We start from the raw sequence: 23,381 nt of genomic DNA, 5'->3' as shown, positions 1-23,381 counted from the left end.
CTGGCGTGGATATCTCGCAACTAACTAAGCCACGCATCGCTTCAACCCTGATACCACCTTGCTCTGATCCACCCGGAAGATCTTACACTCTGCTCTACGATGAGATGGTGATGGGGGTGCAGTCATTCCTGAAGGCGACTGGCGCGGATGGGTTGTCACTGCTGCTGGCTCACATACATTCTCACACTACTTTGCAACTAGGTGCATGCGATGGTGATTTTCCGGTAATGGCATCCTCTAACCTGTTGCAGAAAACCGTGGGGCTGATCCCCTTTGTGCCTGTGGAATGGTTCAGAATCCAGGTGGTTAGCGATGCCTCTGCTCTTCGTACTGCAAGGTACACACCGGGTATGCTAGAATAGCTGTCCTTGACCAATTTTGCATAGAGACCGAAACAAGCTGTGGACATTTGAGACATTGACTACTGTCACCCTTCATTATGTTCTTAGGTCCTTAAGTATACATAGACTGCTTGGCCTCAATGCTGTCTTGCTAATGATCCCTCATATATTACTTACATAGCCCATGTTTACTCAGCTTGACTAGCACAGTTTAGTCCTCAAATGTTGGAATACATGCCCTCATCACTTATTTATTCCTTTTGTACTTTGCTCTACACTGGGAATATACAGATGTGCCCCCCTATGGAAAGTTTGTAATATTTCTGCTTTTGTTAGCGTACGGATTGTGAGCTATTCGTATCTGTTTTTATAGCTCATATTATTATGTTTGCTGTTACTATTGATGTTATATTCGTTCCTATCTACATTGCATATTAGGGCAAAAACTTACTACAATCTACTATTTTATGTTTCTACTTGCTTTTTGTAAGCTTGCATTTGTGTGATATGTGGCTTTTTCAGATCAATACCTTCTCTGTGCATGCAGGGAAATCCCCCTATAGTGGAATTATTTTATATTTATATTTTATATTTATATCAACCCCCTCTGATCTTTTATAGAGGATAGTTGATTTGCCTTTAGACACTCTAGAGTTAACCAGTTTAGACCTAGTGGCAGTCCTCACTATATTCTTATGTAGATATCTATAGACACCTAATACCTATCATGCCAACGCACCTAATTTGTCTCTAAGCTTTTTACGCTACAACCAGAGATCAATATAGTGTAACTAGGTAATATCTGGACAGTGTTTGCCATGTTATAAGAGATACACTCCGTAGTTTTCTATTTTCCAAGGAAGGGTTTGCACGTAATACTAGGGTCAAGTAATAGAGGGCTTTGGAAAGTGATGATGACGGCTAGTAGCCTGAACTATGTCCCCATATATGCTGCATGCTATTATCTATATATATATGTTTTTACACTGTTAGAGGGGGTTTATGTTTTGATATACTAGCTCTTTGAGTCATTTTGTGATCACTTGAACAAGCTACACATTAATCCTAGGAGAGACCATTCCTCATAGAACAGGTTCTAGTACTTTCGAATATTACATTAGCTCATGGGTTAACTGAGGCAAGTGTATATTTATTGTATAGTCAGAGGTAAAAGGCAGGAACAGTTTCTGTGTATGTTTCAAGTCATATGCCTGCTATATACGTTCCACACATTAGTTACAATGGCAGACTAGATGCTCTGTATATATGTACAAACCTATATGTTTACTAATTACTATGCATTCTCACTTCTCTTCTATATGAGTCTCCCTTCTTAAAGTAGTTCAAGGGTTATACAGTAGGCTCAGTTGCACACCTTGCATACTTTGACTAGTGGGTAGGCAGACTATTAAAGAAATGTAGAACCTATACATAGAGTCAGCATAATATGACAGGTACAGTTGGTACGCATTTTACAAGTCTTTTTGCTTGTTATACATGTCTCACATATTAGGTGTAGTAGCAGAATTGATGCTTTGTATATATGTACACACCTATATGTTTACTAACTGCTATATATATGTTATAGATTATTATACCTTTTGAAGGCGTTAATGTATATTACCCTCCCATCATATGGGTTTGATATTAAAACTTCCTTCCCTCATAGCTCTACTTGTTTAGTTTTATGCTATTGATTGGCTGGTTCCAATTCCCTCCTAAGGATTTTCCCTTATTATCTGATTAACAATTAAACTTAGGAACACAGATTCCATTTAATTTCCCCGCTATTCTATGCATTACTCTTCAATTGCTAGGTTATTCCTATTTAGGACTCCCATCTTGTATATACCATAGTTATAGGTGAGGGATACATTGTTAGTCTTATTCTAGATAAAGGTGCTCCCTACGCTGATTCTATTATTATAACAAATCATCTATTCCTGTTGGGCTCCTCTCCTCCCTTTCCTGCCGGTACTTGTTGCCTGCGGGTCATACCCCTACTCCTTTTTCCCACATCGCCTATAGCTGGCACTTCCCCAGGAGAGGAGCTCATCCAGAAGCCCCCTATATATTTTATATTTTATATTTCATACATCTTACTATCCCCCCTGAGCATAACTATATCAGGAGTTACCTTTAATCATCTTATACACAAAGGCTTAGGGACCCAAAACTCTACCAGACGGTTGCATCATCTGGCTCCGCCCCCCCCCCCATACTGTTTACTATATATATATATATATATATATATATATATATATATATATATCATTGCTATATTAGAGCCTTGACACCTCTTTATTTCTCTCCACCTCTTCATTTGGCTACTACCGAGCGGTGTTTACCCGCTGATGCTGGTCAAAAGATGATACCTAGTTCTCAGAGATAGGGACAGAGGGTTCAGACGTTCTTCTCTGAGGAACACCCAAATGTCTTGAGATGAAGGTGCCAAACATTTACAGATGGTCTTGTATATTAATGCAATGTTCTCATTCTAAAATATATCACTGAAAATGTATAATATTTGTGGCTATCATTCTAGGTTCCGTAGTGCTTCCTATATCAATTGGCTCATGTTCATCCATCGAATTAACCACTGTTAAATGCTATTCAATTTATTATAAAATGAGATTCTCAAGTTCTAGATAACTAAGTATTGTACAAATATCACTTGCTGTTGGAGGTGACTTAACTGCCAACTGTGTATCCATTGTACGGTAACTGCTTGCCTTGTTCATGTATAGTGCTTGTTATACAATTTTGCTGATGTTTTTTTTTGTCTCAAGAATCTCAATAAAAGATTATAAAAAAAAATAAAAAAAACTTTATTTACAAAATATAACCTTATTTCACTAACATTTTCATATGTTTTGTTACACAAACTAACAAGCGATACTGTATTACTTCAGGGGCATATTTATCAAAGGGGTCCGCTGCACATCGATAAATGCCGACAGCGATAATTGCACAAGCAGTTCACCAGAACTGCTTGTACAATGCCGCCCCCTGCAGCCGCTAGCAGGGGGTGTCAATCAACCCGATCGTATTAGATCGGGTTGATTTCTGTCCGCCGCCTCAGAGCAGGCAGACAAATTATGGAGCAGCGGTCTTTAGAAACAAGGGGCATCAAGCTCCATACGGAGTTTGATCATTCGGCCCCCAGGTCTCACAAAGTGCTACATTTTACTGTTGTGTTTTGGATTCTGCTAAAGGGCAACACTTACTTAAAGGGATATGTTATCCATTGCTGAAGGGACAGCATTGCACTACTGAAAATATCTATTTAGCCAATCACAAGAGACAAATGTGTGCAGGCACCAATCAGCAGCAACTCCCACTAGTGTATTATATGTGTGTAACAAGGGATACTAAGAGAACTAAGCACATTTGACAATAGAAGTGAATTTAAAAGTGTCTTAAAATGACCGGCTCTATCTGAATCATGAAGGTTTATTTTTTACTTTCCTATCCCTTTAAAGGGACAGTCTACACTTTAGTCATCTTAAAGTCTTACCTTAGATTAAGCTACAAATAGCCTTCTGCACCCTTTCTATATCACGCAGCAGGGACAGTAAAAAAGTTATTTTAAAATGAATATTGTTTCTGGCCACTTTGAAATGGCTACCAAGCTCCGCCCACTGATGACATCATGACGTGAGCTGCATCTAGGCACTCTGCTGAATAGCATTGAAAGTCTGTTGAATTCAAATAGTGAGCCTTTTGTAAATGGATGCCACATGCAGCCCAGATTGTGATGTCATCAGTGGGCAGAGCTTGGCAGTCATTTCAAAGGCGCCAGAAACATTTTTTTTATTTTAAAAAAACTTTTTTACTGCTCCTGCTGCATGATATAGAAAAGGTGCAGGAGGCTATTTGCAGCCTAATTTAAGGTAAGACTTTGAGACGACTTAGGTGTAGACTGTCCCTTTAACTGTAATACGATCACGATGAGTTCCCTGCAATATTAGTTTAAAAGTTTAGGGTGCGCTAAAAACGTTTCGGCCGCATTCAGATGTTTTGGTTAATGTGTTTGTGCTTTATACTTTGCACAATACTGAGCAGCATTTAAGAACAATTACATCTGTCATTTATTTAGAAATGATAAAACAGATAAATTCTTGTGTGTTGAATATCTGTCTGTGGATATTGCAGGAGAGGTTCCAATGTCTCTTTAACTTTGGACATGTGCACGCCTGGTTGTACAGAACCGTATGGACATATAATGTCTCCTAGGGAACAGTCTGCTCGAGAATATCTACAAACCCAAAGTAACGTCTTAACCATGGAGGAATTACATGAGAAAGCGCTGGACTCATTCAATCTTCAGAAAGAGTTCTTTGTAAGTAGATTTGTTCTAATATCTTGCATGTTGTTGCCTGTGTAATATATGTAACAGCTTCACGAAATGTGCGGCATCTAATAGACTTACATATGGACTTGGTAACCTGCTGTCAGATATTTTTCTCCTTCATATTTTCAGACTCTCTCAGTTTTCGCCCTTTGCAGTATATATGTATAAAGCTACTAATAGATTCCCAGATAGAGTAAATGTCAGTCAACTTAATAAGCAGGGAGCCTAAGTCCCAGTGTTTAAAATAAAGAATGATAGCTGACAACTCAACAAGGAGGAAGCAAGGAAGGTAAATATATGAAAAACTGAATAATACCTTTGTTGGTTATGGAATCGAACAGCTACATGAAGGGAATTCGTAAGCTTAGAATCCTAGTAGAGACAGGGGCAGAACGTCCATTGGTGCAGCAAGTACAGTGGCACTAGGGCCCAAGTACTGCGGGCCCATAGCAGCCAGGTTACAGAAAGGCTTATGAAAAATGTGTACAATCCTAATGAAAGGAGCTTTTTATTAGTGTAGGTCCATCTTGTCTGTCTGTTTATGTATCTATGTATGTTGTTACTATTGTTACCTTTGGGGGACCCATGAAATAACGTTGCACCAGTGCCCTCTGTTCAGTAGGTCCATCTTGCCTGTCTGTTTATGTATCTATGTATGTTGTTACTATTGCTTGCTACTGTTACCTTTGGGGGACCCATGAAATAACGTTGCACCAGTGCCCTCTGTTCAGTAGGTCCATCTTGCCTGTCTGTTTATGTATCTATGTATGTTGTTACTATTGTTACCTTTGGGGGACCCATGAAATAACGTTGCAGCAGTGCCCTCTGTTCAGTAGGTCCGCTACTGTCACACACATTTCTGTAACCACTGGACATTTAAACAAAAGCATCACTTTATGAATTTAGATACTAAAATCCAGAATATATATTCAGCATTAGACCAGCAACAAAGATTGGGTCATACAGTTTGGATTAGTTTGCGCAGTTAATCAGTTTACGATTTATGATTTCAACTTTTTTTCCTAAATTACTGTGTACCTTAAATATGAGCTTAATATCTAAATATAACATGTTTTTTTCTGCATAATTTAGGGACGATTAGTATGGAATAATGTAAATTTGTGGAGCGTATTTTTAGCACCTATTTCAATGTGTACAGTTTATACAATTTTCTTTGCGTAATATGACCCCATTTTTTACAGCGTACATTAAATATGATTTGAAAATGCTTCATTTATTGAGCTATTTCCTGTGTGCATCTATCTCCCATCATATACAGAAATGTAGGTTACGCTCCTTAGCGAGATAAACAGCTCACAGCATAACTTGTACCTTTAGATCATCTTGTCTGAGCGGGAGCTTTAGATCAATGGATCCATAGACAGACAGACAGACAGACAGATAGCTGATAGATACATAGATAGCTGATAGATACATAGATAGCTGATAGATACATAGATAGCTGATAGATACATAGATAGCTGATAGATACATAGATAGCTGATAGATACATAGATAGCTGATAGATACATAGATAGCTGATAGATACATAGATAGATAACAGAAAGATAGATAATATATCTATCTATATATCTATCGGAAGAAGTGTGAGGTTTTTTTAAGGGTTTATTGGGTGGGTTTTATTTTTAGGTTAGGGCTTTGGGCCGCAATAGAGCTAAATGCCCTTTTAAGGGCAATGCCCATCTAAATGCCCTTTTCAGGGCAATGGGGAGTTTAGGTTTTTTAGTTAGGGTTTTATTTCGGGGGTTGGTTGTGTGGGTGGTGGGTTTTACTGTTGGGGGGTTGTTTGTATTATTTTACAGGTAAAAGGGCTGATTTCTTTGGGACAATGCCCCGCAAAAGGCCCTTTTAAGGGCTATTGGTAGTTTAGTTTAGGCTAGGGCTTTTTTTTATTTTGGGGAGGCTTTTTTATTTTGATAGGGCTATAAGATTAGTTATAATTATTTTAAATATCTTGTAATTTGTTTATTATTTTCTGTAATTTAGTGTTTTTGTACTTTAATTGTATTTAATTTATTAATTGTATTAAATTTAGGTCATTTATTTAATTGTAGGGTAGTGTTAGGTGTTAGTGTTACTTAGGTTAGGTTTTATTTTACAGGTAAATTTGTATTTATGTATTTATGTTAGCTAGGTAGTTAGTAAATAGTTAATAACTATTTATTAACTATTCTACCTAGTTAAAATAAATACAAACTTGCCTGTAAAATAAAAATAAACCCTACACTAGATACAATGTAACTATTAGTTATATTGTAGCTATCTTAGGGTTTATTTTACAGGTAAGTATTTCGTTTTAAATAGGAATTATTTAGTTATTAATTAAAGTAAGTTTTATTTAGATTTATTTCAATTATATTTAAGTTAGGGGGTGTTAGGGTTAGACTTAGGTTTAGGGGTTAATAAATATAGTATAATGGCGGCAACGTTGGGGGCGGCAGATTAGTGATTAATAAATGTAGATAGGTGGCGGCGATGTTAGGGACAGCAGATTAGGGGTTAATAATATTTAACTAATGTTTGTGAGGCGGGAGTGTGGCGGTTTAGGGGTTAATATGTTTATTCTAGTGGCGGTGATGTCTGGAGTGGCAGATTAGGGGTTAATAAATTAAGGTAGGTGGCGGCGATGTTAGGGGCGGCAGATTAGGGGTTAATAATTAACTAGTGTTTGCGAGGCGGGAGTGCGGCGGTTTAGGGGTTAATATGTTTATTATAGTGGCGGCAATGTCTGGAGTGGCAGATTAGGGGTTAATAATTTTATTTTAGTGTTTGCAATGTGGGAGGGCCTCGGTTTAGGTGTTAATAGGTAGTTTATGGGTGTACAGCTTTTTACCATAAAACTCTTAACTACTAACTTTAGAATGCGGTACGAATCTTGACGGGATAGGGTGTACCGCTCACTTTCTAGCCTCCCAGGACAAGCTCGTAATACCGGCGCTATGGAAGTCCTATAGAAAAAATAATATACAAAATTTGCGTAAGTTGATTTGCGGTAAGGCCAAAAAAGTGTGTGGTGCCCCTAAATCTGCAAGACTCGTAATACCAGCGGAAGTAAAAAAGCAGTGTTATGAGGCTTAACGCTGCTTTTTTACTCATAACGCAAGACTCGTAATCTAGCCGTAGGCTTTTTATTATTAAAGTCTTATTACATTTTTATAGAAACCTGTTTGTTTCTTTTTACTAGGAAATCCCAATGAACTTTGTTGATCCAAAGGAATATGAGATATTGGGTTTAGTTAGAAAGAACAGATACAAAACAATACTTCCAAGTAAGTAAAAACTATATTTTATTATATTAAAATATGTTCAAGATAATTTTGTGATATCAAAATAGAAAGGGAAGTTAAACACATGAATATCAAATAAACACATGAATATCAAATTACCATTCAGTAGTCTACTGTGTGCTCAGTGCTGGATGTCAAAAAATATCAGACATCAAGGAAAAAAAAGAAGTATCCCCTTAGCACCCCAAAGAATATCATTTAGTCAAGCTACTACAATGATAATTACATAGTAGTCCAAAACAAAGGTATGGACCAGCACTGCTGTGGTGTAGTAGGCGCTCGTGAAGACGGGGGTTAACTGCCTGACCCCTCGTAAATCACAAAATGTTCACAGCATCTCTTCAATATAAATATCTTTATTCCGACAAGTTTAAAAAGCAAGCAACGTTTCGGGGGTTATCCCCTTAGTCATGCTATGTGATTTAATTACATAGTAGTGGTGAACTACCAAAAAAACTACCAAAAAAATGAAAACTTAACATTCATTATCACAATAAAAGCTAAAATGCAGTTAAAAACATTTAAAACCAAAACAGGTCATACCCTTATCCAGTTGCAGATATATCCTATAGAAAACACAAATAAACAGCAGTAAAGCTAATATGAGATAAGAACCATGTGGCTAAATATCGCCATTGGTACGTGCAATACGAGTTAAAAAGATCGCTATATATTTCTATCATATGACATTTATATCCAACATAGGGAAAAACATATGGGATGGCCACTCTCTAAACTCTCTCGTGTGATCAGCATATCTAGGTGGCTAAATAATAAAGACCACACCTAATTCTCGGTTGTCCAAAAAAAAATAGTTACTGTGCCAAAAGGTATATATTACTTTATACATAAATTAGCTCATTAACATATCATTTACATTGCAACAAATCCTATAAAAAACAATATTGATAACATAATTCCTGCATAACGGGTTTAGTCGCACTGTTTCCCTCCATGTTATCATTTCTTACCTCGTTTCTCATCTTTGGATGCATTGCAAATATTACTCAGATGTTCACCCAGGCATTATTTAAATTTCCAAAAGGACATGCCCACATAACTCTTCTTTCAAGAGCATTCAATGCAATAGATGACATTTTTCGTTTTACAATTAAACAAACTCTTAATATGTCTCTTCCCTTGTGGGAATTTTCTATGACATTTTCTATATATTGTCAATAAACTACAGGAACAGCATGGATTACTTCCTAAGAATCCATTAAATCTCCTATTTCTTTCTTTTTTTCTTTTTTTTTGCAAAATGACTTTTAACCAATTTGCCAAGTAATGTTTCTGATCTAAGCCAGCTTATGGCTATTGTAACTCCAATCATACTTGAAATATCTTTATCAGTTTTTAGAACTCCAATATGTTTTTTATTCAGTATGTTTTGATCTCTCTATGACAATGGTTGTATGTACCCACGAACCTAATTACCTCCTTTTTAGTTTGTGTATTTGATTTAACCACCTTCTGATTCTACGTCATTTACTCATGATCTGAGCAATTCCTCCTCAGTCTTAAAAAATCAACAAATGGAATAGCTTTTTTGGTTGCTTTCATACTGGAGAACTGAATTTGTGGCTGATTGTTTTCTAAAAAGGTCAGTTTTTATCTGATAAAAATCATATCTTTTAATAATTACATCCAAAAAATGAATTTAATGATAATCAATATCTAAAGTTAATCTCAAATTCATGTAATTTCCATTCACAGTTTCAAAGAATTCTACAAATAAATCTGTATTACCTTTCCAAATAATTAGTTTATCATCAATGCAACTTAACCATAATACCACATGTTCAGTATACTTATTCATATTATCAAAGAAAACAAATTATCGTGCACAGGCAGCCCCCATTGCAGTGCAATGATTTTGCAAGTAGAATCTATCATTAAATACAAAGTAATTGTGGTGAAGTACGAATTTTAACAATTCTAATATAACTATTTTTTTGGGAATATTCCACCGATTCCATTTTAAGGAAATACTCAACTGCCTTACAACTTCATACATGATCAATTGTGATCAATCAGGTATACAAAGCTTCAAGATCACAACTTGTCAATTACATATCCTCATCCAATATAACATCCCCAATTTTATTGAGGACATCCATGGTATCCCTCACATAGGAGGGCAAAGTGATAGCAATATCCCTCAATATAGCATCTAAATATCTACTAGGACATTCACATAGTCCCCCTATCCAAGACACTATAGGTCGTCCTGGGGTATTGTCCTTATTTTTAGGGACTTTAGGAAATAAATAAATTGTAGCTATTTTGGGTTTCTCACATTTCTGAAATTCTACCTCTTTATTATTAAGAAGGCCTTCATCTCTAGCATTCAAAATCAACTGATTATATTGTTTACAAAATTGTTCCAAGGGATCACCCCATAGCTGACGGTGTGCCTCAATAATATACATTTCTATTGGCCACAAAACGATATTGCTGCCATTTTCAGAGGGATTTATCATTACATCATCCCAATCCTGCATTTCTTAAAGGGCTCCCATCTGAGCTGTATGCTCCATTTTTTAATTCAATCTTAACAAATCCTTAGTTACAATTTTCAGGTAAGCATGCTGTTAGCATTTATCATTGCACACGCAGTTCTAGTGAACTGCTGGTGCAATGCCGCCCCCTGCACATTCGTGGCCAATCGGCCGCTAGCAGGGGATGTCAATCTACCCGATTATATCAGATGTCCGCAGCCTTAGAGTTGGCAGATGAGTTAAGGAGCAGCGGTCTTAAGACCTCTGCTTCTTAACTCCTGTTTCCGGCGCGGACCTATTTATCAATGCAGGTTGGTAGACTCAGCAGCATGGAGTTTTGCAAGAATGCTTCTAACATTGTTCAATATTGATGAAACTCTGCTGCCATCTTGTGCTCAAAAGCAAATTTGCAAGTATGCTGCCATCAAGTTATTCAGACCTGTGCATGCTACCTACTTAGGTATTCTCTTCAACAAAATATATCATAAGAACAAAGTCAGTTAGAGAATATAAGTAAATTTATATATTTTGAGATATATATATATAACGTCATATGAAAGGCCAGTTTTCAAATACTAACGGAATATTAAATAAATGTTCGTATACCCAGCATTACAACCTCTCAGAGGCTTCCTATAGTTACATGTGTTTGCTTTACAGTATACTCTATAAATTGCTACTTTTTTATGAACACAAACCAATCCATACAGCTATTTATTTAATGCATCTACACTGTAGCAAGACTAAAGAGGATCTTTTTTCTATCATTTTTATTAGTTATAAACAGAAGCACTAAAAGAAGTCAGCAAATTGGACAAAAAAAACTGTTATAAATAGCACATTAGTTTATATATTATATTGGGAATCTTATGTGACATTTTTTTTCTCTGCTTAGAGATGTGTTGCGCTGTGACTATAATGATTTTTTCTTTTGCAGACCCTCACAGCAGAGTGTGCCTTATATCCCCTGGTCAAGAAGATGATCCATTGAGTTCCTATATAAATGCTAACTATATACGGGTAAGTCTGATTAGTATCTTGTCTGTATCACCTATAGATTTGTTAAAAAAATGCTAACAATCAGTGACCTGAAACAGCAAGAAAAAGTATTAGTCATAATGTGAAAAGGATATGTTATTTTTATATTTCTATATAAAGGTACTCAATTTAACCCAGGAACTTGTAATATATAGTGACACCCACATCGTACATGATTCATTGGATGCACTTTTTTCATAGAAATGTGTTTCTGTGCTTTTTTTTATTAATGTAATTGTCTTACAAAAATTAAAGTTAACAGATATTTCAAAGTGAAATCAACACCCTTCCCTAGAATTGTCAGTGGCCCCCCACAAACATACTGGATGACCTGTAGGTGATAGGCACAGGTGGTAACAGGTGGTCAGTAGTGTCACACAATGTCCCCGCCCAAAGCTCTACCTTTAAGCTCCACCCTTGACTATATATATATTTTTCACAAATGAACAATGATTTTATTCCCTTGGCTGCCAACAACATACAAATAAACTTTGTCCTTTTGCTTGCCAGTAACCTACACAGCAGTGATTTGACTGCCATTAGCACATTAACGGAGCAGAATTGATCTGTAACAAACATAACAATGTTTTAGTGCCCCCAAGACAGACAGTAGCACATAAAGCAGTGATATGTTTTACCTTTCTTGGCTGCCTTTAACACAGAGTAATACAACTGCAGTGCCTTCTTTCTGGCCATGTTTGTAAAATAGATATCCTTTAAAATTCAGCTGCCACTCAGGGGACCTTTTAAAAAAATGGAGTATTAAGTGTACAGTTTTTCTTCATAGACTTTATTGGGCAGCCTGCTGAAATATTGGGCTGTGCGGTTAAATACACCTGGGAACCGTACCCATCACTGTTCACTATGCTTGCTTATAAAGGGCCCAATTCTCTAAAGCTCCTTTAAATCATTTTAGAAAAGCAAATTGTATCTGAGGGCTGTTAATCTGGGTCCTACAATAGAAAGCTAAAAAAACAAATTACATATTTTGCAAGATTTCTCTCCAACTTGGAGTTTTTAATCATCAACTCAAACCACAAACTTGCTCCTAGTATTGGAACGTCTCTGTATTGGCTGACACAAACATGTAACGCCTCTGTATTGGCTGACACAAACATGTAACGCCTCTGTCTTGGCTGACACAAACATGTAACGTCTCTGTCTTGGCTGACACAAACATGTAACGTCTCTGTATTGGCTGACACAAACATGTAACGTCTCTGTCTTGGCTGACACAAACATGTAACGTCTCTGTATTGGCTGACACAAACATGTAACGTCTCTGTATTGGCTGACACAAACATGTAACGTCTCTGTATTGGCTGACACAAACATGTAACGTCTCTGTATTGGCTGACACAAACATGTAACGTCTCTGTATTGGCTGACACAAACATGTAACGTCTCTGTCTTGGCTGACACAAACATGTAACGTCTCTGTATTGGCTGACACAAACATGTAACGTCTCTGTATTGGCTGACACAAACATGTAACGCCTCTGTATTGGCTGACACAAACATGTAACGTCTCTGTATTGGCTGACACAAACATGTAACATCTCTGTATTGGCTGACACAAACATGTAACGTCTCTGTATTGGCTGACACAAACATGTAACGTCTCTGTATTGGCTGACACAAACATGTAACGTCTCTGTATTGGCTGACACAAACATGTAACGTCTCTGTATTGGCTGACACAAACATGTAACGCCTCTGTATTGGCTGACACAAACATGTAACGCCTCTGTATTGGCTGACACAAACATGTAACGCCTCTGTATTGGCTGACACAAACATGTAACGTCTCTGTATTGGCTGACACAAACATGTAACGTCTCTGTATTGGCTGACACAAACATGTAACGTCTCTGTATTGGCTGACACAAACATGTAACGTCTCTGTATTGGCTGACACAAACATGTAACGTCTCTGTATTGGCTGACACAAACATGTAACGTCTCTGTATTGGCTGACACAAACATGTAATGCCTCTGTATTGGCTCACAAGTGCTCAGATGATTAAAAAAAACATCAGAATGGTTAAAGTTTTACAACAGAAAGCTGTAAGATCATAGTCACCAAATCTGCCAAAAAGCTGGAGTATAGATCTCCGTCCAGGAGTTTCTCACAATCTCATTATGAACAATGTTTCAGGTGCATTCAAAGGTCAAAAATTATATATGCACGGGTGTATTTTAATTTGAAATAGAAGCATTTTAGCAATATACTTTCTTTAGCAAACATACTTCTGTTATTACTGTTTTTCAGTGGCATACGCACATATCCTGTGAGGGCATGTGCACCGGTATTCAAACACTATGCCCTGCTCAGAGAGCTAAAGGTGGTGGGTATTGCTTTTGTAGATGTCATTTGTGTAATAAAAGCTACTGCTGACGCTCTGAGGTGTGGTGTTTAAATACTGGTGCACGTGCCCTCACAACATATGTGCGTATGCCACTGAAAAACAGTCATAACTTTTACTAAAAGTAGTTTTGCTAATAAAAGTGTATTGCTTCTATTTAAAATGTAAATGCACCTATGAATGTTTCATTTTTTTTCCCTTTCTATCCCTTTAACAAATCAGACATTTCTTACTTCTACAAAAACATAGACCATAAATCAGAGGCAGTTAGGCCCACAAAAAATGAATATTATCAACTATTAGTTCTGAATACATTTGAGCCTGATAAAAAGATGTTGCATTTTATTAAATACAGAAACACATGGAAGTAAAACCTATTGAGATATTTTTCAGGTTTTTGTTAAATAAAATCAAAATTAAACTTGCCAGATTATGAGATTGAAAAACATTTATGAATCAACGATTTATCTTTCAATCCTAGTTATATTAACCAGAGATTATTTTTAGCTGAAAAATATATTTTCTGTTTAAGCGTATTTGTTTAGTACTTATCACAGCATCTTTTGCTAATTTGAAGCCTATTTATAAAGCTCCGTATGGAGCTTAATGCCCCGTGTTTCTGGCGAGCCTTCAGTCTAAAGACTGCTTCTCCATAACCAGTCCACCTTCTCTGAGGCGGAGGACAGACATTGCCAAAAATCAACCCGATCCAATACATTGACACCCCCTGCTAGCGGCAGATTGGCCGCGGATCTGCAGGGGGCGGTATTGCACCAGCAGTTCACAAGAACTGCTGGTGCAATGATAAATGCCGACAGCATATGCTGTCGGCATTTATTGATGTGCAGCGGACATGATCCGCAATATCGGATCATGTCCTCTCGCACAATGGTTTTTCGGCCCCTTTTGTCTCAATTGAAGCATCTAGGGGGTGCCTCTGGTCTTGCAGCCAATACTAAAGGGTGGTTCTGAACTCCACCTGCATCATGTCTGTCCCCTCTATGTCCACCTCCACTTCCAAACAGTGCTCACATTTTACAGAAAGTATATGAATTTGCCTTTACAAATATGGTGGCACAGTTTACAAAATGGCCACCACTGTTATTTGTAAAGAACAACTTGGCACCATATTTGTAGATCCACAAAGAAGGGAAAACAACACACCTGATCTAGGGGCACGGAGTAACAGTCTTGCCAGGTCTTTGTTATCCAAAGATAACTTACCTGCACTCCACTGATCCACAACAGCACTCTCCTCAATAGCTCCTCTGTTCTTCCATCACCTGCTCCTAACACTGTATCATTATTATTATTATTATTATTATTATTATTCCTTATTTATAAAGCGCCAACAGATTCCACAGCGCTGTCCATGGGTACAAAGATAAAAGTACAGTACAATACAATATAAAAGACACCAGACAAAGGGAGATATTTATCAAAGCCTCAACTTTATTGTATTCGCCGGCACCAATACACTCACCTAACATCGCAGCCGCGTATCTCAATACTCTCTCCTTATTTATAAAAAAGCCGGCAAAAAGACATGCACCAAGTACGGGGCGATGAGCATCGAACTGTTGTTAACTAACAATCATCGATTTTGCTTCTATTCTGCTTTTTACCAACTTTATTTATACTCTGTCACTAAACGCCGCCACTATGCTAAAATGTTTAACCCCTATCCCGCCGCTCCCCGACACTGCCTTAACCGAAATAAACTTATTAACCCCTATTCCACCGCTCCCCGACCCCGCCGCAACCTAAATAAACATATGAACCCCTATTCCACCACTCCCCGACCCCGCCGCAACCTAAATAAATTTATTAACCCCTATTCTGCCGCTAACTATTATACTTAAATTAAACTACCAATTAAATTAACTAAATTACTTATTAAAAAACCCTAACCCTACTCAAATTATTTAAATATACTATTAAACCTTATTACAAATTACTAAATTACAGAAAAAAACCCCACTAAATTACAAAAAAAAAAAACCCCACTAAATTACGAAAAATAAAAAACTACATTATCAAAAATAAAAAAGAATTACACCTAATTTACTGGCCCTATCAAAATAAAAAACTAGCCTACAATAAACTACCAATGGCCCTTAAAAGGGCCTTTTGCGGGCATTGCCCCAAAGAAATCAGCTCTTTTACCTGTAAAAAAAAATACAAACACTCTCCAACAGTAAAACCCACCACCCAACCAACCAACCCCCCCAAATAAAAATCTAAAATAACCTAAGCTCCCCATTGCCCTGAAAAGGGCATTTAGCTCTTTTACATGCCCAGACCCTAATCTAAAACCCACCCAAAAAACACTTAAATAAACCTAACACTAACCCCCGACGATTCACTTACAGTTCTTGAAGTCCCGCTTGAAGGATTCATCCAGCCGGAAAGAAGTCTTCATCTAGGCGGCAAGAAGAATTCATCCGGGCGGCCTCTTCCATCTTCATCCATCCGGAGAAGTCCTCATCCAGTCGGCAAGAAGTCTTCATGTACACAGTATCTTCTATCTTCATGCATCCGGCGTGGAGCGGAGCGTGTCCTTCCTGAAGACATCCGGCCCAGAGGATCCTTTTCATATGGTCGCCGCCGTAAACTGGAACTTCAATGCAAGTGACGTCATCCCAGATGGCGTCCCTTGCATTCCTATTGGCTGAAAGCTTTCAGTCCGCCAATAGGATTAGAGCTGCTAAAATCCTATTGGCTGTTCCAATAAGCCAATTGGAATTGAGCAGCTCTCATCCTATTGGCTGTTCCAATCAGCCAATAAGGATGAGAGGTTTTTTGGGTGGGTTTTATTTTTAGATTAGGGTCTTGGCATGTATAAGAGCTAAATGCCCTTTTAAGGGCAATGTCCATACAAATACCATTTTCAGGGCAATGGGGAGCTTAGGTTATTTTACTCAGCAGAGTAAGTTCTGTGTAAAAAGTTATACTCGGCTGCTCCTAGCTGCAGGTAAAAAAAAAATGAAGAAATGAACTGCAGCCAATCAGCATCAGCAGTGCTGAGGTCATGAACTCTTTTACTGTGATCTCATGAGATTTGACTTAACTCTCATGAGATTTCATGGTAAGCTTCCTTTAACCTGAATAGGGAAATATGAGAGTGCACGAGGCTCATCCCCTTAGCTGTCCCAGGACAGACATACTAATATGCTGCTTAGAAATCCTTTACAATGGGATGTGGCTACTGAGGAACTTTTGAGGTAAATTATCTTTCTTTTTTACATAGAGATGTTCAGGTGATATTTTCTAGTCAGCTTTTTACAGCTATGCTGCATCACTTTCAAGTGTTTAAACATTTGGGTATTATGGCCCTTTAAATAATTTGAGTAGAGTTAGGGTTTTTTAATAAGTAATTTAGTTAATTTAATTGGTAGTTTAATTTAATTTTAGTATAATAGTTAGGGTAGCTTAATTAATAAGCTAAGTTTTAATTTATATTAAGATAGGGATGTTGTAATTTAAAGTTAGCGGGTTGTTAGGTTTAGGGGTCAATAGCTTAATTTAGTTTATGGCGATGTGAGGGGCTGACAGTTTAGGGGTTAATAGGTTTAGTTAGTGGTAGTGATGTGGGAGGCCAGAGGTTTAGGGGTTAATACATTTATTTAGTGTCGGGGAGCGGTGGAATAGGGGTTAATAACTTTATTTTGGTTGTGGCGGGGTCGGGGAGCGACGATATAGGGGTTAATAAGTTTATTTAGGTTGTGGCGTGGTCTGGGAGCAGCGAGATAGGGGTTAATACATTTTATTTAGGTTGCAGAGATGTCGGGGCAGCAGTTTAGGGGTATTTACACTCGGGGTTTATGTTACGTGTAAACGTCACTTGTTTTCAACCATAGAAATCAATGGGATATCTGGCAGCACCGAACATAAGCTTTCGCTGCTTTCAGACTCCCATTGATTTCAAAGGAATCTGTGGCCTCCAGGGTGGCGGATTGAAAACCAGGTACGCTGGGCCGGAATAGCCGCAAGCGTACCTGTTAAAAGTTTGATAACTTTGAAAAAGTATCAGATAGAGCTGAATGTGTATTCAAAACATCTGTAATGACGTAAGCATCGATCTGCATCGGATTGAGACCGGAGGATCGTATGTGTCACAAATTTAAACATTTGCCGGTCTGTAGGCTTTGATAATTAGGTTGGATCAATCTCGCAACAATTAGGCTGCGGAATTCTGGCGTATTTGCGGTTGAGGCTTTGATAAATATCCCCCTTCGTCTCCTCTTAGTCTTGTAGTGAGCTCTTTCTTACCTTTTGCATCACAGACTTTTCATGTCCCTTTTACATTTTTTGGGGGGAAATTGAACCAGTCCTTGAAAAATGGGACAGTCCCATCTTGTCAGCCTACTTTAGTGTTTATTATGTTATTATGCTCTATTACATCTAACCTTTTCCTTTGCCAGGAATTCAGATATCTGTAATAAAATATTTCTTTCTCATGACGTTTGTGGGAAGGTAATGAAAACATATGTATTTCTATTTAGATAAGTTGGATGTATTCTTGCTGATTATGATATGTGCAAATCTATAACGTGTGTTCTGTACGCTTAGGGTTATAATGAAGAAGAGAAGGTGTACATTGCTACTCAGGGACCTACAGTAAATACTGTAGGTGATTTCTGGAAGATGGTTTGGCAGCAGAGATCTCCTATCATAGTTATGATTACCAATATTGAAGAAGTCAATGAAGTAAGTCCTGCAAATGTGTTTTCTTTGTCATTGAATTACATTCAAAGTGCAAATTACTAATGCACAAGTGCAGCCCTCAATAGATATAAATGTTAATGCTGAAAACTGAATGGTTCAATTAGGGTACAGAAGTCTATAAAAAGTATATAATTAAGTGTCAAAGAAAGGAATTATTATTTCATATCATATCAGACTTCTATTTCTTAAAGGGACACTAAACCCACATTTTATCTTTCATGATTCAGATAGAGCAGCAATTTTAAGCAACTTACTAATTTACCATTGTTGGTTCATCACCCTGGGTAGCACTTGCTGATTGGTGGCTACATTTGGCTGTCAATAAGCAAGCGCTATCCAGGTGCTGAACCAAAAATGGACCAGCGACAACGCTTACATTCCTGCTTTTTCAAATAAAGATACAAAGAGAACTCATAAAAATTGATAATAGGAGTAAATTAGAAAGTTACTTAAAATTGCTGATCTATCTGAATCATGAAAGAAAAAATGTGGGTTTAGTATTTCTTTAATCTCTCCACAAGTTTTGAGCTGGTGCTTAAATATGTTAAATTTACACCTAGAAAAAAATTAATTGATACTCAAAAACACACACACGTACCCTAATATGGTTAACCACTTATATGGTTTATTGCACATAAATGACCTTTTAGCATCACTGCACACTATAAAAAGTGATCAGTTACCACACAGCCCCTTCAACCTGTGATATCACCACTAAACTCACAAAATTGCCAATTTGTTTATCATTTATTGGCTCCACATTTTTTTTTTTGGTTTATGAAATTAGTAGATTATCAAGAAACTAAGAGTAAGATTGTTGTCAGCTCTACTGAGCATTAACTTTCATTTGCTCTTAGTGTGGAAGCCATATTATCTGCACCATCTCTCCGGATGAATCATTGTGTATCTGAAGTCACATATTAGTTTATGGAGCAGAATAGTTTCCTCAATAATGGCCTTTTTGAAATAAGAGGTTTTGTGTACTTATAGTGATCATCTCCCATGAGCCTCAGTTTCTTGTGTTGTCAGAGCTCAAAGATTATTGTCTCCCTTAGCTAACAAATATTACATATAGCTGTACTGCACACTTTTTTGGCCGTAACACAACGTAACTACCGCACCTTTCAAAAAGTCCTTTTTCAATGGGACTTCCATAGCGCTGGTATTACGAGTTTTGCCTGGGAGGCCAAAAAGTGAGCGGTACACCCTATACCGTCAAGATTTGTACCGCCATCTAAAGTCAGTAGTTATGGGTTTTACGTTACAACGCTGTAGCATAAAACTCATAACTAAAGTGCTAAAAAGTACACTAACACCCATAAACTACCTATTAACCCTTAAACCGAGGCCCTCCCGCATCGCAAACACTAAAAGAAAATGATTAACCCCTAATCTGCCGCTCCAGACTTCACCACCACTATAATAAACATATTAACCCCTAAACCGCCGCACTCCCGCATCGCAAACACTAGTTAAATATTATTAACCCCTAATCTGCCACCCCCAATGTCCCCGCCGCCACTATACTAAAGTACTTAACCCCTAAGCCTAACCCTAAGTCTAACCCTAACCCTAATACCCACTAACTTGAACATAATTAAAATAAATCTAAATAAAAATTACAATTAATACCTAAATAATTCCTATTTAAAACTGAATACTAATAGTTACATTGTAGCTATCTTAGGATTTATTTTTATTTCACAGGTAAGTTTGTATTTATTTTTAACTAGGCAGACTAGTTAGTAAATAGTTATTAACTTTTTACTAACTACCTAGCTAAAATAAATACAAATTTACCTGTAAAATAAAACCTAACCTGTCTTACACTAACATCTAACATTACAATTAAATCAATTACATTAATTAAATACAATTAACTAAATTACAAAAAAAAACCACTAAATTACACAAAATAAAAAAGAAATTATCAAATATTTAAACTAATTACACCTATTCTAATAGCCCTATCAAAATAAAAAAAAATAAAAAAACCCTATCCTACACTAAACTGCCAATGGCCCTTAAAAGGGCCTTTTGCGGGGCATTGCCCCAAATAAATCAGCTCTTTTACCTGTAAGAAAATACAAACAACCCCCTAACAGTAAAATCCACCACCCACACAACCAAACCCCCCAAATAAAATCCTATCTAAAAAACCTAAGCTACCCATTGCCCTGAAAAGGGCATTTGTATGGGCATTGCCCTTAAAAGGGCATTTAGCTCTTTTCCATTGCCCAAAGTCCCTAATCTAAAAATAAAACCCACCCAATAAACCCTTAAAAAAAACTAACACTAACCCCCGAAGATCCACTTACAGTTTTTGAAGACTGGACATGCATCCTTATCAACCCGGGAGAAGTCTTCATCCAAGCAGGCAGAAGTCCTCAACGAAGCCGGGAGAAGTCTTCATCCAAGTGGCAAGAAGTCGTCCTCTAGGCGGGCAGAAGTCTTCATTCAGACGGCATCTTCTATCTTCATCCTTCCGATGCCGAGCGGCTCCATCTTCAAGACATCCGACGTGGAGCATCCTCTTCTTTCGACGGCTACTGAAGAATGAAGGTTCCTTTAAGGGACGTCATCCAAGATGGCGTCCCTTGAATTCCGATTGGCTGATAGAATTCTAGCAGCCAATCGGAATTAAAGTTGAAAAAATCCTATTGGCTGATGCAATGAGCCAATAGGATTGAGCTTCAATCCCCTTGGCTGATCCAATCAGCCAATGTGATTGAGCTTGCATTCTATTGGCTGTTCCGAACAGCCAATAGAATGTGAGCTTAATCCTATTGTCTGATTGGATCAGCCAATAGGATTTTTTCAACTTTAATTGATGATGTCCCTTAAACTAAGGAACCTTCATTCTTCAGTAGCCATTGAAAGAAGAGGATGCTCTGCGCCGGATGTCTTGAAGATGGAGCCGCTCCGCGTCGGAAGGATGAAGATAGAAGATGCCATCTGGATAAAGACTTCTGCTCGCCTGGAGGACCACTTCTTGCCGCTTGGATGAAGACTTCTCCCGTCTTCGTTGAGGATGGATGTCCAGTCTTCAAAAACTGTAAGTGGATCTTCGGGGGTTAGTGTTAGGTTTTTTTAAGGGTTTATTGAGTGGGTTTTATTTTTAGATTAGGGACTTTTGGCAATGGAAAAGAGCTAAATGCCCTTTTAAGGGCAATGCCCATCCAAATGCCCTTTTCAGGGCAATGGGGAGCTTAGGTTTTTTTAGATAGGATTTTATTTGGGGGGGTTTGGTTGTGTGGGTGGTGGGTTTTACTGTTGGGGGGTTGTTTGTATTGTTTTTTACAGGTAAAAGAGCTGATTTATTTGGGGCAATGCCCCGCAAAAGGCCCTTTTAAGGGCTATTGGAAGTTTAGTTTCGGCTAGGGTTTTTTTATTTTGGGGGGGCTTTTTTATTTTGATAGGGCTATTAGATTAGGTCTAATTAGTTTAAATATTTGATAATTTCTTTTATATTTTGTGTAATTTAGTTGTTTTTTTTGTAATTTAGTTAATTGTATTTAATTAATGTAATTGATTTAATTGTAGTGTAATGTTAGGTTTTATTTTACAGGTAAATTTGTAATTATTTTAACTAGGTAGCTAGTAAATAGTTAATAACTATTTACTAACTAGTCTACCTAGTTAAAATGAATACAAACTTGCCTGTAAAATAAAAATAAACCCTAAGCTAGATACAATGTAACTATTAGTTATATTGTAGCTATCTTAGGTTTTATTTTACAGGTAAGTATTTAGTTTTAAATAGGAATTATTTAATTAATGATAGTAATTTTTATTTAGATTTATTAAAATATTATGTTAAAGTTAGTGGGTGTTAGGGTTAGGGTTAGACATAGAGTTAGGTTTAGGGGTTAATAACTTTAGTATAGTGGCGGCGATGTTGCGGGCGGCAGATTAGGGGTTAATAAGTGTAGGTAGGTGGCAACGACATTTGGTGCAGCAGATTAGTGGTTAATAAGTGTAGGCAGGCGTCGGCGATGTCGGGGGTGGCAGATTAGTGGTTAATAAGTGTAATATATGTGGCGATGACATTGGGGGCAGCAGATTAGGGGTTAATAAGTGTAGGTAGGTGGCAGCAATGTCGGGGGCAGCAGATTAGGGGTTAATAAGTGTAATTTAGGTGGCAGCGTTGTCGGCCGCGGCAGATTACGGGTGTTTAGATTTAGGGTTTATGTTAGGGTGTTAGGTGTAAACATAACTTTTCTTTCCCCATAGGAATCAATGGGGCTGCGTTACGGAGCTTTACGCTCCTTTATTGCAGGTGTTAGGCTTTTTTTAGCCGGCTCTCCCCATCGATGTCTAAGGGGAAATCGTGCACAAGCACGTAAAACCAGCTCAAAGCAGCGCTGGTATTTGTGTGCGATATGGAGCTCAACGCTGCCATATTGCCTGCTAACCTGTAATAGCAGCGCTATAGGGAGGTGAGCGGTGGAAATAACTTGCAAGTTATTACCGAGCCACACATAACGCAAAACTCGTAATCTGGCCTTATGATTTTAAAATGTATCTAATATTTTATTCCTACTCATAACCTTTATAGTTGCATAATAAATTCTGTAAAATTGTATAAAACGGGTTTCTTATTTAAAAAATATTGACTATTTTTTATCAGAATTAAAGAAAAAGGCACTATCTAAATTTCATGTACATGAATTATCATTTCTGTTAAAAGGTATGGAAGACACCAGTATTATCTACATTTTATATAGATTTATATATTTATTTTC

General features: G+C 37.4%; 1 protein-coding gene across 1 annotated transcript in view; it reads left to right on the top strand.

Annotated features, from left to right (window-relative positions):
- PTPN5 (protein tyrosine phosphatase non-receptor type 5) overlaps positions 1–23,381 on the top strand; it is a 244,290-nt gene that overhangs the window by 115,916 nt on the left and 104,993 nt on the right. Inside the window, exons 5-8 of the mRNA XM_053720673.1 lie at positions 4,497–4,683; positions 7,901–7,985; positions 11,442–11,524; positions 18,481–18,618. Of these exons, the coding sequence (XP_053576648.1) occupies positions 4,497–4,683; positions 7,901–7,985; positions 11,442–11,524; positions 18,481–18,618 (493 nt within the window). The remainder of the gene's footprint in view (positions 1–4,496; positions 4,684–7,900; positions 7,986–11,441; positions 11,525–18,480; positions 18,619–23,381) is intronic.

This window comes from Bombina bombina, chromosome 7, assembly GCF_027579735.1.
Source record: "Bombina bombina isolate aBomBom1 chromosome 7, aBomBom1.pri, whole genome shotgun sequence".
NCBI lineage: Eukaryota > Metazoa > Chordata > Amphibia > Anura > Bombinatoridae > Bombina > Bombina bombina.
The sequence above is the reverse complement of the archived record's forward strand: the minus strand, read 5'-3'. Positions and strand labels throughout refer to the sequence as shown.